The 14,961-nt window shown below is 27.1% G+C and overlaps 1 protein-coding gene across 2 annotated transcripts in view; it reads left to right on the plus strand.

Moving 5' to 3' along the window:
- Nucleotides 1-14,961, plus strand: part of LOC148239586 (uncharacterized) — a 53,053-nt gene that overhangs the window by 37,795 nt on the left and 297 nt on the right. For both annotated transcript variants that reach the window (XM_088190428.1, XM_088190335.1), the window contains exons 6-7: nt 6,896-7,076; nt 9,529-9,668. In XM_088190428.1, the coding sequence (XP_088046554.1) occupies nt 6,896-7,076; nt 9,529-9,668 (321 nt within the window). The remainder of the gene's footprint in view (nt 1-6,895; nt 7,077-9,528; nt 9,669-14,961) is intronic.

Below are 14,961 nucleotides of genomic sequence, written 5' to 3' on the forward strand. Positions count from 1 at the left end.
TTTAGTGGTAGTTTGACTAACATGTTTCTAAATTCCTTTTTTTTTAAATTTCAACTAAACGTTAATATCTTTAGGCCAATATTTTGTTCAAATACGCAAGCAAAAGTGCAAACTCAACATTTTTGCTATTTAGCATCATTTTTTAATTGATTTTTTCAATGTGGAACAAAATGTTTGTTTATAGATTGTGATGAGAAATGTACACAGCTGCAGCACATTTATAATAGGGTCTAAAATCAAGACCATCATTTACCCCCTCCTCTTGAATATTGCCAAAAAATGCATGAAATTCTATGATTTTTTTATTAAATCAAAATATTAATTAAAACGATTACGGACTGGACAGTGATCGTTAGATTGCCTTGATTTTAAACCATAAACGCTCGGATTGCTCTTAAAAAAAATCTAAGGATCTATCCCTAAAATATTTAAAAAAATAAGTTATTTCAGTAAAATCATATCAGAAAACTAATTTTAACATTTTAACTAAACATTAACATTCTTATCACTATTTAACTATATGCGGGTATATTTTTCAGTAAAGCTTTATTTTTACAATGTAAGTCCAAATACATTTTTAATACTAGTTATGTTTCTTCTAGCAAAAATATAATTTAACTACAATTTTAAATTATTGATTTATTAAATGTTTTTCTACTATATTTGTGTTAATTTTTTTCGTTATGAATTGTAAGAGGATTTTAACTTTTTGCTCTAAATTATAACCAATAACGTTACATCCTATATTATTTTTTTTTTTTGTAATTGTTGTTATTTGAAGGCTAGTATGTAATTTTTTGAGACTATATTATTTTATAGCTTTCTTTTGAATGAATTACTACTTAAGGTTGGAAAAATGAGTTGCTTAAATGTGTCTAATTGTTAGTTTATAGATTAGGATTTTATTTTGAATAGATAAACCGCTTTTTTTTATTGAATATCGGTCTTAAAGTCACAATAGTGGCAAGTCCTTTAGAGCAAAGATACAAAATATGTTTAATAAATTTAGGCTTGGAGTGCAAGTAAAAGCCTATGTATTTAAAACTTTTTTTCCCATTTTATATTACTTCCAGAACTTCTAAATGTTTTATAAAAATAATTTAGCTATTTCTCATGCAACCTTATCTATGTATACCATAGAAAATAAAATTAACAACTACTAAGTAAGTAGTTAAACACCAGACCGATCTGATCACAGACTGTAAATTAGTGCCATATATTTTTAATTATAAAAATTATTAAAGTTTAAATACAAAACACGTCACTATTAAAGTTTCTAAATATTCGTTATTTTTAACTATTTGAATATCAAATATATTCGTAATGTTATAAAGAAAGATATTTATACATATTTGTATGTTAAAAAATAAAATAAAAAATATTCAGACCATTTATTTTGATTCCAAAATCCTGCTATTAAGAAAGCCTACTGCAAAGTCTGAAAAATAGTAACACGAATATATACATAATTTCATTTTCTTTTTTTTTCATGATCATGGCTGTTATTATTCAGAACAATATATTTATCTATATCAATTTTGCAAAACAAAAAGACACAAATAGGCTAAATGTAATGCAGCGGCACAAATAAATAAACATGACTACCTACGTTGTTTTGATACACAAAAAAAAATTAGAAATAATACTTTAATTTGTTTTAAGAGTTAATCTAAATATTTTACTACAAACATTGACAAATATTAGGGCAAATATTAAAAAAGCGAATTGGTAAAAACGGTCATTCAGATTAGAATATTTAGACTCATTGTGATTTTAATTAGTGCCCACGTGTATTTACATTCGTTCGTGGGAATAGGAAATGTAGGAAAATTTTCAATTGAAATTATGTCGGTTTTAAATAAACAAACAATAATGTTTACATAAATATATTGAAATATATATTATTTTAGTTATAGTTTTACATTATTGCTAATTTGTTTTATCGTGTTTATGTGTTTATGTTATTAAATTAATATTTTGCTATCATTAAATCTGGTTTGGTTGAAAATTTTGCTAATGAACTAAACATAAAACATTAGCAATAAACAGCAATTTTTGTAAGAGTTTAATACAGCTTAGACAGCAGCAAAAAATTTTCGTAAACTAAATAATACTTTCTAAGTGTGAATCGTTAAAAAAAGTTTCCAAAAATTTCATTCTAGAGGCAAAATCCTAAAAGTTTAATTAGATGTTCATTATAGGCTTAACGCGACAGAACCAATTTATTTTTTAATTGTATAGTCGAGTGTGACAAAGTTGAACTTTTAAGACAATAAAAAGCGTTTTGCATAATGTTTTTTATAAAGTCCTAAAAATGCACAACTGAGAATAATTTAAGCTCTTAAGCATTGCTTGAAATATAAATTAGACCAAAATTCTGTTAAATCAACAATTGTACATATCCTAATCATTTGAAAAGGTTTAATTTTTTTGCACGAAAATGCACGACAGCACATCATACGATTAACCTTCCAAAAGTTGAACCAGTTGAGGTATGAAATATTGCTTTATTCTCAGTACCTTAACTTTTTTATTTTGCAAAGGAGATGATGCATTTCGAGGTTTTTTAAACGTTATTCGAAATTTCATTTCATGTTTTAAATCTCATGGTGCTTATTTTGATAAGCTGAGAATAAATTATTGAAATATGAAAGTCATAACATGTCCTAGCAATCTAATATATTTATTTAAAATTTAAATAAAACTTGCTTATGCTTCTATCATATGAAGCAGTAGAAACAAGAAAAGTAAGAAATATTTTGAGAACACACTGATATTCGGATATGACTCAATTAACCCAAAGTCATGAAAGCCAGTAAAATATAAAGTGGAGATAAAGCCTAATGTTCTGTATTAATGTCGAGGCTTTACACTTCAAGCTTTGAGCTTTACATTAGCGCATATGGAAAAGTGTATGCGTTATTTAATACTTACATAAAAGCAAGATATAAAGCTTTTTTTATACAGCATCACTCATGGATTTTAAAAACAAAGCATAGAGTTCTCAAACTCAATTAAAAATTACTATAATTTATTTTATCTTACTTATATTAAGAAGTGTAATTTATTGCATTTTCATATTATTTTATGATTTTTTTTATATTAAATTAAAAACTTAAGAATATTGCATAATATAAATTTAACATTAATTGTCAGTTACATTTAGAAGCATTCTTTGTATTGGATCATATGTTAACTAGCAATTATATCAGTATCAAGATTGCTGATAAATAAAAGTAATAGAATTTAATTTTATGTATATACAAAAATATTTTATGCATAAAAAAAAAATTTAACGTATTTGTATCTTTGAGTATTTTTTAAGGGAACGTAGGGATACAGTTTGTTACATTCTCGTCGTAACGTCTACGCTATTAAGCGTTTTTTAAAGTTGATAAGGAACAGTTTCGGCAATCCAAGTGCCCTAGGGAGTAGAAATCGCGTCCCATTTTCTTAACCTCGCGGCACGGACATCAGCGCTTGAGAACGCTCCTTTAGTACGCGCCATCCAGCACCTCGATGGAACGCTCGGTAACGAGCGTTTCCACTACGGTACGATTTTTTTTCTTTTGACGTGGATTTTTGACTTCTGAGAAATGATATTTTTTTCCCTTTCCTATTAGTCAAAATTAAGTTTATATATGCTTCTTTCGAATCTCATATTGTAATATAAAGTCTTATAAGGAACACTAAATATTTTAGTTTTATCCACCACATAAAGCTAAAAATGACATTTTTCTTGTCATAAGGTGTGAGATTCATATGAGTTTTGTTTAATGCTATATATACATATAATATGTTATACATGCAGACTTCTTTAATATAAAAATAACAGTGTAACCTAAATAAAACGCAAATAGTTCCGTCTTATCTCATAGTACACAATATTAAAGGAAGGAAACTAAGCAAGTCTGGATTACATTGTTTTGATTACGTAAAAAAATATTTTTCGCATTGACTATATTTACGTTACAGTATCTATGCTCTGATTTTATGACGTGAAATCATTAAGTTGTTTTTAATCTGTCTAAATTGACGATCAAAGGCTTTTTTGTTTCGATCTAAACGTTCATGCTCGTCCTGGAACGTCTGCGTTAATTTGACGTAAGCTCCACTAGTAGAGAATTCAAGCAAGTACGACATAAAGTGGAAAATCAAATTTTGATTTTTTTGAAAAATGGATGAAGATCTGGTCTCTTTAATTATCTTATAAAATAAACAATAAATCAAAATTTCAATAACAGTGTTTAATCCATATTATGTGACACACTTGGAAATACTGAATTATTTCACGTCGCATAAACAAATTCATACACAATTTTTCCGCACGTCAATCAAGCATGTTATTTCGGGCCTGTGGATTGGGCCGAATGAAGGCGTTATTATAGTTGCGAAGGGTGCAAACACAAAGGGTTTTCGGGGTAGACGCCCTGGGCTATTCAATTAAGTCCTTAGCTGTTTTGCAGGACGAGACTGACAACCGGGACCTGCGAATAAGTCCGAATTTGTCGACAGCCAAATTCAATTTACGTCTCAGCCGCGTAAACGAGCGCACTCTAATGTAAATGGCGCGAGCGAAAAGTTGCTAGACTTGCAAAATTTTGACATATCGTCACACTTATAGGTATTTCTTTAATCGCAAAAAACACGATAATAAATTATTATTATTAAAGTTTTATTTTTTTATTAATATTTATTAAATGTAATATTTGTTTTAAGAGTAATTAATTATAAATAAATAAAATATACTACCTATTTGAAAAAAAATATTTTAATATTTTATATAATATCTTAAAATATTTCAAATGGCCATTTATTAAAAAATATTGATTTTTAAATATTTAAAATAGTTTTACCTTTCAAAGTGTTCATTAATATGTATTTATCAACAAAATATGAAGGTTTTTATTGAGCTCATTTCAATGTTAATATTGCCAATACATCATTTCTAGATCTCTGACTAACAGTACCTTCACTAAATCGTATTGTGTTTCAGTTTGAACTTGTACAAATCAGGATACACATCTTTTGTCATTATTTTATTGCATAATAGCGCAAAAAATATAAAAATCTAGTCTGACTGCAAATAAGAAAAAATATAGAACACAAATTTTTGGTAATAAAAATGGTGAAAAAAAAAATCTTATTATATTTTAATTAAAACCCTTACTATTTTCTCGTCTCTAGCGTGTAAAATTCAATTAGTCTAGAAACTTTTTGTTCGCACCTCTGTTCACACTTTTGTCGGGAGCAATGGTCACATAATTTTCCGAATTTCAAATTTCAGTCACGTTAAAACGTAAACGCATCGCTCCGTTAACTTGCCGAGTATAATGCTATATTTTTAATTGAAACCCTCGCGTGACTTTTCTTTATTAAAAAAATATGCCGTGACATTAAGGAAAAAATAATGCTTGTTAAATTAATCAAAATTTTATAATAAACTAAAAACACCAATAGTATATAGTATGTATACGTATATTTTCGAATGCGGAAAAATACATAAATTTATATTATACGCTATTATTACTCTCGAGGATTTCGAGTAACTACCTATACGAAATTATTTTGTTATTCGTTTTGCTGCCAACAAAGGACGTGACGTTGGAAAAGCTTTTATTGTAAATATAAGTAAATTAATTATTCAGCAGCTTTGTACATGCGTTGAATAAATAAAATGTTAATTTCATATTAAATATAAACAATGCTATAGTTACTCGGGTAATTTGTCATTTTCGTTGGTAATTTATTTATCTTGACAGTTATTACTCGAAATTCGTCTTAAATAACTTCATCATATAAAATATGCGACGAGCGTGTGAAACACGAGCTTTTACCATTTTACACTCTAGTGCCTGAATTAACTTGTGTTTGTATGAATAAAACAGACAAATTGTCTTAGGGATTTAGAGATCTTGAATCAACTTTATTGTCGATTTTAGTCTGAAATAAAAATGTATCCGGATAAGAAAGATATTGAATATATGGAGAAATCAGAGAATCGACAAAGCTTTGTGGTGCGATCTTTGATATCTCATTAAATATAGACACGACAAGGAATCGACTCTTTGAAATGTGGTGTTTGAGAAACTCCAAATACTTTGGACAGCATAAATAATCATATGCCACTCTTCAAGAGCTTTAGATTGATCACAGACGTTTGAAAGTATCGTGTTATATAAATAGTATACTTTACTTATCTGCTAATATTTTTAAAGGAACACGATGATTTAATATATTAAAAAAGGAACACGATGAAAGTAATATTATATTTAAGAATATTAATTTGTCAAAAATATATTATTTATAATTAAATATAAATGTTCTTACACTTTTAAGATTTTTAAATTTATAATTGTTATTAAATTGCAAATAAAAAATATTTAAGACGCAGTTATATGAGCAGTTGATTTTGAAAGTGAGGCAAGTCCATATTATATCATTGTAAAATTAATGGTTTGCATTTGATCTGATCTGATTTGATCTGATTTGATCTGATATAAAAATATTAGTAAGCAATAATAGACTTCTTTTTTATTGTTTCCTTTCTTTTTTCGTGATATTTAAACAAAAAAAACATGTATTTTTTAGGGCCCAATGAACTTATCTCACTTTCAAAAGCAATGATTTCATGATAATGTTGATTTTTTGTTTTAAATAACTAAATAAAATAAACAAATATTATATTTTTTGTCTAGAAAGTTTCTTGACGCGTTTTATTTTTAAAATAAAAAAAATATTTGTGAAAATAAAAAACAATTCGCGCGAGGTTTAAGGCGCGGGGTCCAAGGCGGTTGCTTCGCTCGCCTTGCCCTAACGCCGCGCCGGGCCTTTATACTATGTTCCTCTTTTTATTGTTGATTGTTAATCGTAATGTTTTTTTTTTATTTTTTAGAAAATCTTCAATATCTTCGATTGGGCGATAATCGCCTCCACATAATACCGTCGGACGCTTTGAGGCCTCTTCACAGACTCCGGCACTTGGACCTGCGCTCGAACAACATTACTATCATATCTGAAGACGCTTTCGCTGGCTACGGAGACACCATCACGTTCTTGAACATTCAAAAGAATAAGTAATTTCCTTTTTTACATTTTCCTTTCGACACCCATCGAGCGGTTGGTTGAACAAGCTCATTCCGAAAAGGTCTCACGATCCTCGCGGAGCACACTCGACAATATCCATTTTGTGTACGTATACGTCTGATTTAATTAAATAAGTTTTCCTACTCCCTTTATGGAATTTCCAGCCCTTACAGCCGAACCTTTTGTTGGCCGTGATTCAGCTAGAATTAACGACAGGATTTTCGATTGAACTCTATTGTATTTTTTTCCGTTACGACTAAACGAATCGTTTATATCGACACCATATATGTTTTCTTGATTAATCGTTAGTGTATCTATGGTTTTTATATAGTTAAGCCATGTACGATGAATTATTTAATTGTACAATACTGTACTTCGCTCCATATACAATACTCTTTAACACGCAAAAAAAATACGATTACATTTGCTTCATAGATTTTGAGTAAGCGTTCGATGAAGTGCAACTAACTACAAAACAAATAAAGCTGCTGATTTTTTTTTTAAAAAAAGGATGAGATAGAGAAAAATATTGCTGTAGTAATGAGATTCTTTAGGACTAAAACAAGTTGGATTTTTAATTCAATACAGATAATTGAACATAAGGAACCTCTATTCATGTGACAATAACAACGATTTACTATTTCAGGATACTTCTTAATACCAGTGAAAAAAATTAACAATAAATACATTATTCAATGTTTAAAAGTAGAATAGCCAGATGAGCATAAAAAAGATAGAACCAAAAGTTTTTTTAATATTGAGAACCTGTTTTAATAAAGTTACACTGTATTATCGATTTTTTAATTTGACAAAGTTAAAATCATTAAAAAAGGCTACTTAAGCACTGTACTTAAATTAAATCGTAGAGTAAAATGATCATTCATTTTATAATCATATTACTTAGACCTTTAGCTTTGAACTAATTTTTTAAATTCCAAATTAGATTAAAAATCACGATTTAAACGGTAAGTTTTATCTTTAAATTTTCAAGCTTCTTATAAATACAAATAAACTTTGAAATTCTCGACTATATTTGTTTTTAAGTTCTATTAAGTAGACTAATAACTTTTTAAGTCGTAAAATGTAAGCTTTTCTTAAATGTGCGGCACAAATCTTAGAAAAATATTTGATACTAAATATGTCAATATTAATTTGGCAAGAAAGTGGGATTTTTTTTAATCATATATATTTTTTTAATCAAGGAAGATATTGAGTATGCTACACTTTTTACAAAAGTATAACATTCCTTCGAGAAAATTCTTGTCGAAAATAGTATCATGAGCTTAAATGTAAGATTCTATAAGAAAAATGTTTAGAGGTATGAATTTTAATATTGTGATTAAGGCATTTTTAAAGTATTTAAGCATATTATATAACTTAGAATTTATTAAACACACATAATTAAATTTATTTATATCACTCTTAATAGATTAAAAAATATGTTTTTATTGTAAATGTATATATTTAGTTGCTTCACAAATAATTAAGTGAAGTTTTACATAATTTAAAATACTGTTCCTATATTATAATATTATATTACAAATTCAAACATTTGTGTACTTCTCATTAAAATTTAACTTTCGAGTCTAAAATTCGGACGATAAATCTAAAGTACCTCAAAGAGCATATTTTCTTTGCCAGTTTATATTTCGTAAACTTAAAGTGGTGTATTGCAACGGAAGTATTTCAAATTGATATATAATTAACGAGAAAGCTTAAACTTCAAAGCTACATTTTTGAGTTAATATACAGATTATTATTTTTTAATAAATTTAATTAAATATCATAAACGTAATAAATAAAAATAAAATTTTATTTCTTATTTACTTTCTCTAAAAAAATATTTTTTTATAACCTTACATGAATAAATAAAATTTTAACATTACAAAATAACCTTTAATAACTCGATAACCTTAATATAAAGTTACAAATAATTAGCAATATGTTGTATTTGACCTTTGCTCTTGTGATGTAATTTAATTACGCGGTACAATAGTGGTCACGATCGATTTCGATTATTACCGGTCTATATAACTTTTACCGTCTACCTTGGAAACTTAACTAACATTCTAGTAAGGTTTTCGCATTATCCATTTATGACAATAAATAAATGGTAATTTATTAACCCGCATGGGTCAACCGACCTTGTTACTTTCATTAGTAAATTTACATTTATTACTTCAACAAAAATTACCTAGTGTTATAAATTACGGTATTATAATTGGGTAGCTGAAAACGTATTTTTAAATTAAAACTTTAAAAATATTATCAGTTAAATTTAAATGAGTTGTGCTAAGTTATACATGAACCTTTTTTGAATGTTAATGACGTCCTTTGAAAACCCTTGGATTATATTTATATTAAATATTTATTTCTCTTCAGAGCTTGTAAAACAATATTTTCGACTTTTTGCTTTAAACTATTACGTTTTTTTTGTTTCAGCATTAAAGTTTTGCCTGCTATGGGTTTCGAAAACCTGAATTCGCTCGAAACTATCAACTTGCAAAATAATAAGTTGACCCACATACCGGAAGAAATTATGGAGCCGATTGTGGATACTCTTCGTGTTGTGGATATTATGGGTTAGTATAACATATGTGTCATTATCAAATTAATTTATAATATGTCAGTATATGTCATTAATAAAAAAATAAGATAATTTAAGTCAGTTAGGCTTATATTTAAAACGGTTCTCTGCATGTATCTAATAAATTTAATTTAAAATTTCTATTAAACCATCAATTTAGCAGCCCCTTAGTTTAATACATTTCAAGAGTATCGTTATCAAAATGATAATGATCAGAATATTCAAGAGTTTCATAAAAGTGCTTAAATGAGAAACCGTTTTCACAAATTAATTTATTTAATTATGTAAAAATATTATTTTGCTCGCAAAATATATAAAATTGTATCAATAGCAAAAAGCTACTATGAAATTTTTTTTATACAATATTTTGAAATTTTTTTCTAAATCTCAAGAATAAATATATAATAAATTGAGCATAGTAACATATTTTTTATAAGCTGAAATATTAAATAAAATTGAGCACTGTCTTACAAATTAATTTTAGTCCGGTGTCGCATTACTTACTCAGTAGTTGTTGATTGTGTTTACCTCGTTGTTACGCGTTGGGTTAATTAATTAAATTAATAATTTTCAGCAGTTTGAAAAAAAATATTTGTGACATTTAATATAAGTTTTTTTCCCTATTAATTGTCTTAATTGCTTATTCTTTTTTTCTATAATACGATTAATAAATATAAATTTTGTGATTATATATTAGGTTTTCCTAGATTTTCCAAATCTCAATGATAAATTTCTTAATGAATAATAGTAACATACAAGACTTTTTTTGTTTTAAAACGCGGTGGAACAGCGTTCTGGCACCTTTTTTACGGTATTTTTAATATTTAAAAAACATTGACAATCTGCGTAACATTTAATTTCTTAATTTTTACGTAAATATGATTATTTTTAAGTGTAAAAAGTTTAACTCCAAGCTTAAAAATAAATGAAAATTTCGGTTACTTCTCAATCGTCGGTTCCACTAAAAAAAGAACAAAACGGAAACGATGACAGAAAATATGGAAATTTTGATCTGTAAAGTTTGGATACAAAATATAGAAAGCTACAATAAAATTTACGGTTTTTTACAATATTACGATTTTAAATTAGTAAGAATCAGATAAAGAACATATAAACCAAATTTTGATCAATAGGAGAGCGCAAAAAACAATTATCACTTCTCAGAAGTCAAAAATTCACGTCAAAAGCAATAAAATCGTGCCGTCGCCGTCGCAGTGGGAACGCTCGTTACCGAGCGTTCCCACTGCGACGGCGCCGACACGATTTTATTGCTTTTGTCGTGAATTTTTGACTTCCGAGAAATGATAATTGCTTTTTGCGCTCTACTATTGACCAAAATTCGGTTTGAATACACTTTGATCAATACTCTCATAGCAATAAATTGTTAAATAAATAAATCTCTCATATAGATTTTGTTTAATTTCTTATGCCCTTCGTTGCATAGGAAAAGCTGCTTTAAATTAAATATGAATGATATTTTAATATATTTTTTTTTAATAAAACGTTAAGTTCCGGCAATTGTTTTGCTTAAAACAATCCCTTGTAACATATATTAATTTTAAGCTGTTATAATAATTTGTTAGAATATGTAACTCTTTACTTAGTAATACCACCACCACCTATAAGTATACATTTTTATGAGCACATATTCAGTTTTTCTAGATTTTCCAAATTACACATTTAAAAATGAAATCGAGCTTAGTGACATATGGGCCGTTGATTTTGAAAGTGGAACAAGTCCATATTATGTTATTGTTCGATAATTAATGGTTTGCGTTTGAACTGATTTTAAAATATTAGTAAGTAATATTAAACTTATTTTATATTGTTTAATTTTATTTTTTTCTAATGAAAATTAGCTCTAACTCATTTTTTTATCAACAAAATTGACTTACCCCACTTTTAAAATAAACGGTTTTATATTGAATAATAGCAACAATCATTAAAATATATCACTGATTTTCAGACTGCTTTTAGTCTGGTGTCTCATTTTTTGCAAGTATAACTTGTAATTAGCGAGACACACTTTTTGTAATATCATTAAAAATTTACGTAAAATAGCGAATTTTAATATATAAAATAGCGAAGTACTTTTAATTTTAAATAGCATATAAATCAATATTACTTGTTTCGTACATTTATTGTGTTTATTGAATTTAAATGTGTTTTATAAAATAAGACACATCAATAAAAATACATCTGCAAAAAGTACATTGATTGATCTGAAGATTCGCTATTCTCAAATATTTATACTGAAATTGACTTGTTAAATGTGATGTCTTTACAGTAAAAAGGCAGCTGTTTGATTATTTTCTTAAGTTAGCGTATTACTAACAACACAAAAATATTCTTAGAAAAGAAATAACGTAACGGTTTTATTATTTCATAATAAATTGAATGCCAATTAGTTGAAAGTGTTTCGAAGTTATTTATTTTCCGATACAAATCTCAGGGGTGAATAATATATTATTTTTGGCAAACAACACACAAGTAGACCAATATTAAACCATTAAACATTTACATCAAAATAAAGTTATACACCTTCGTAAAATTCATCTTTCGTTTGTAACGCCTCGTTTCGCATCTCGTCCTGTAGTATCCTTTTACAACTTAATAAACGAGAAATACACGTCATATAATGACGAAATATTGTATTACAGCGACCTTTTAGGTAATATTGACAGTATCAAATTCATCCTTTATTACGTGACATAAAAAAACTTTACCAGTTCACAGAAGCACTTAGGCCTATTTTATGTCCATAATCTAACTTGGAGGCATTATCGCTCCTACACCCTTTCAACCCAGTCACGTAACCCGTAATAAAATGTATTCCTAATCATTCGGTTTCAATGTTTCCAGCCGTTTTTTTTAGTGTTTGCTTTGTGTAATTAATTGGCCATTTTTACTGATCGCTCAGTTCAATGGAAACACATTGCTCTCTAATTGCAAACGAACGAATAAATCATACATACATAAAATTTTACCATATTTGTGTTTATACGAGCATCGTATTAATTAATGTTTATTGACGCTGTACAATCAAGTAATTATATCCAACTACATTACGTGACTAAGAGCTATGTGGTTCACTAGGATATGTTTGATAAAAACAATGTGTTGTAATTAAACGCTGTTTAATTATTATAAATGTATGTTATCAAATATAATTTATGCTAGGAAAACTAATCAGTAATGCAAATAATACATTCAAATTTAATTAAACTGTACGATATTTTCTTACTTTTAAAAGCTCAAATAATCTGTACTTATTTTAAAAATCAGTGCAATTTTATCCTATCCTAATTTATGTGCAGATATTTTTTAGGCACTTTTATTTATAAAAAAATATTGATAGCAATTTCAATTTATCTATGAAAACGATCAGTGCCACACAAATGAATAATTATAATAAAGCGGATTTCGTTCCACGAATTTCAATTTTGCGTCATTCAATTAAATTTTGTAGAGCGAAATTCGGGTTTAAATTATCCATTTGTATGACACTGATATTTTTCATAGATAAAAAAAGCAATTTTCCAATTTATATTTTTGATATAGTTTTTTGAAACCAATACAAATTTTTTCATTTTTTTTTTATAATAAAAACTGAAACTCTTTGAATAGCAAATATAAATTATATATTTGTGTATTACTATAATATAAAAAATATCTTTCAATTGATACTATTTATTCTGTTTATCAAAAATACTTCTAAACGGTTAACAGTAGCAACGTGACATTTGCATACGTCATTCTGGCTGCCATTTCTGTTTCATCTGTTCTAGATTATTTCAACTATTAAAAATGGAAAAAATGAGTATAATCTATCCCGAGCGAAGCCTGAATTTTCGAGATATTTCAAGCAATATTTTTTTATTGGATCAATAAATTATACTACTTGTTACTTACAGTATTTTATTAAAACAACATAACTTATTTTCAGAGTAGTGTATTTAATGCAAGATACCTAGATAACCACCTTAATTTATTTAGAGGCATAAATTATATAACATCAATATTAATACAGCTAATTCTTAATTTTTTTTAGTTCTTACAGGTGATTCGTAAAAAAAATTATATTTCTCTGGTTATAGGCACCCGTTTCAATGAGTCCATTATTTCTGAATCTTTTTGTGAGCTACTTAAATATGTTTACCTAATTTTTTTATATCTGCTTGTGGACATAGAGCTACTACGGCAAATAAAAATATCTCCTATCTCAACTCTTACAATTTGGGGTGACGATGGCATTTCAGTTGCAATTGAAAGCCATTTAATTTTTTACTTCTTTAGGAACTTGACGGACATTTCAATTAATTTTATGATCGTTTTGACATCTAAAAAAATAAATTATTATATAATACTAATGATATTTTTGATTTTAATATAATTAAAAATAAATTTTAAAAAGTTGTATCAAGCTGCATAAGTACAGTTTTTGGAGAATAATAATAAATGGATTAAAGTTATCAAAAGTAAAAATAGTATACATATTCATTTATAGTATTGGGTATGAAATATATCAATATTAGGATTGTTTTATTATTATTTTATATGAAATTATATTTCTAATAATAGGATTATTGTCATGTAAAAATATGTACACATAGTACCTTAACATATTATTAGGTAAAGTACAACTATTTATATTTTTTCATTTTAAGCCCATTTAATTCATTCGAATACTATATTTGCCTTATCTCAGGCAAATCTAACGGTACCTAGCAATTCTTAGTCATTATGTTATGTAACAGAGAAAAGACCGCATTGACTAATTTTTTGATAGGGATGGCTGGCAAAGTTAAAACAAAGGCAGGTATTGCCTACACAAATATCTTTCTATTATCTGTAAATTTTTATCTCTATTCAGACATATTTTTACCCAAATAGTCCACGGAATATGCTGCATTAAACATTAGTGTTAAATATTAACAATAAGTAAATCTGTAAAATTGTGATGCAATGTTTTTTCTGATACCAGCTAAATATAGGTTGTACTAAATTATGTAATTAAAATTAAAATATTTTAACAGGTGTTTTAAATCAAACTTGATTTTTTTTGCTTAATAAATATGAAAAATATTTTTTTTAATAATTTAAGAACTCAATATTAATGCTTTTTATTATCTGACATTATTGAGAGTACCCAAAAAAAATTTTTGAGGTTATGGATTTTTCTTTCCACTGGAAACCTCCGGCGCGTTCGCGCGCGCGCCGTTGCAAGCCCGCGTCCCGTTAAACTTATAAAACACTATGTAGACAACTTCTAATACGTCAATAAAAAA

Source organism: Plectrocnemia conspersa, unplaced genomic scaffold, assembly GCF_051122295.1.
Source record: "Plectrocnemia conspersa isolate PC_06_02 unplaced genomic scaffold, ASM5112229v1 ptg000001l, whole genome shotgun sequence".
NCBI classification, from domain to species: Eukaryota; Metazoa; Arthropoda; class Insecta; order Trichoptera; family Polycentropodidae; genus Plectrocnemia; species Plectrocnemia conspersa.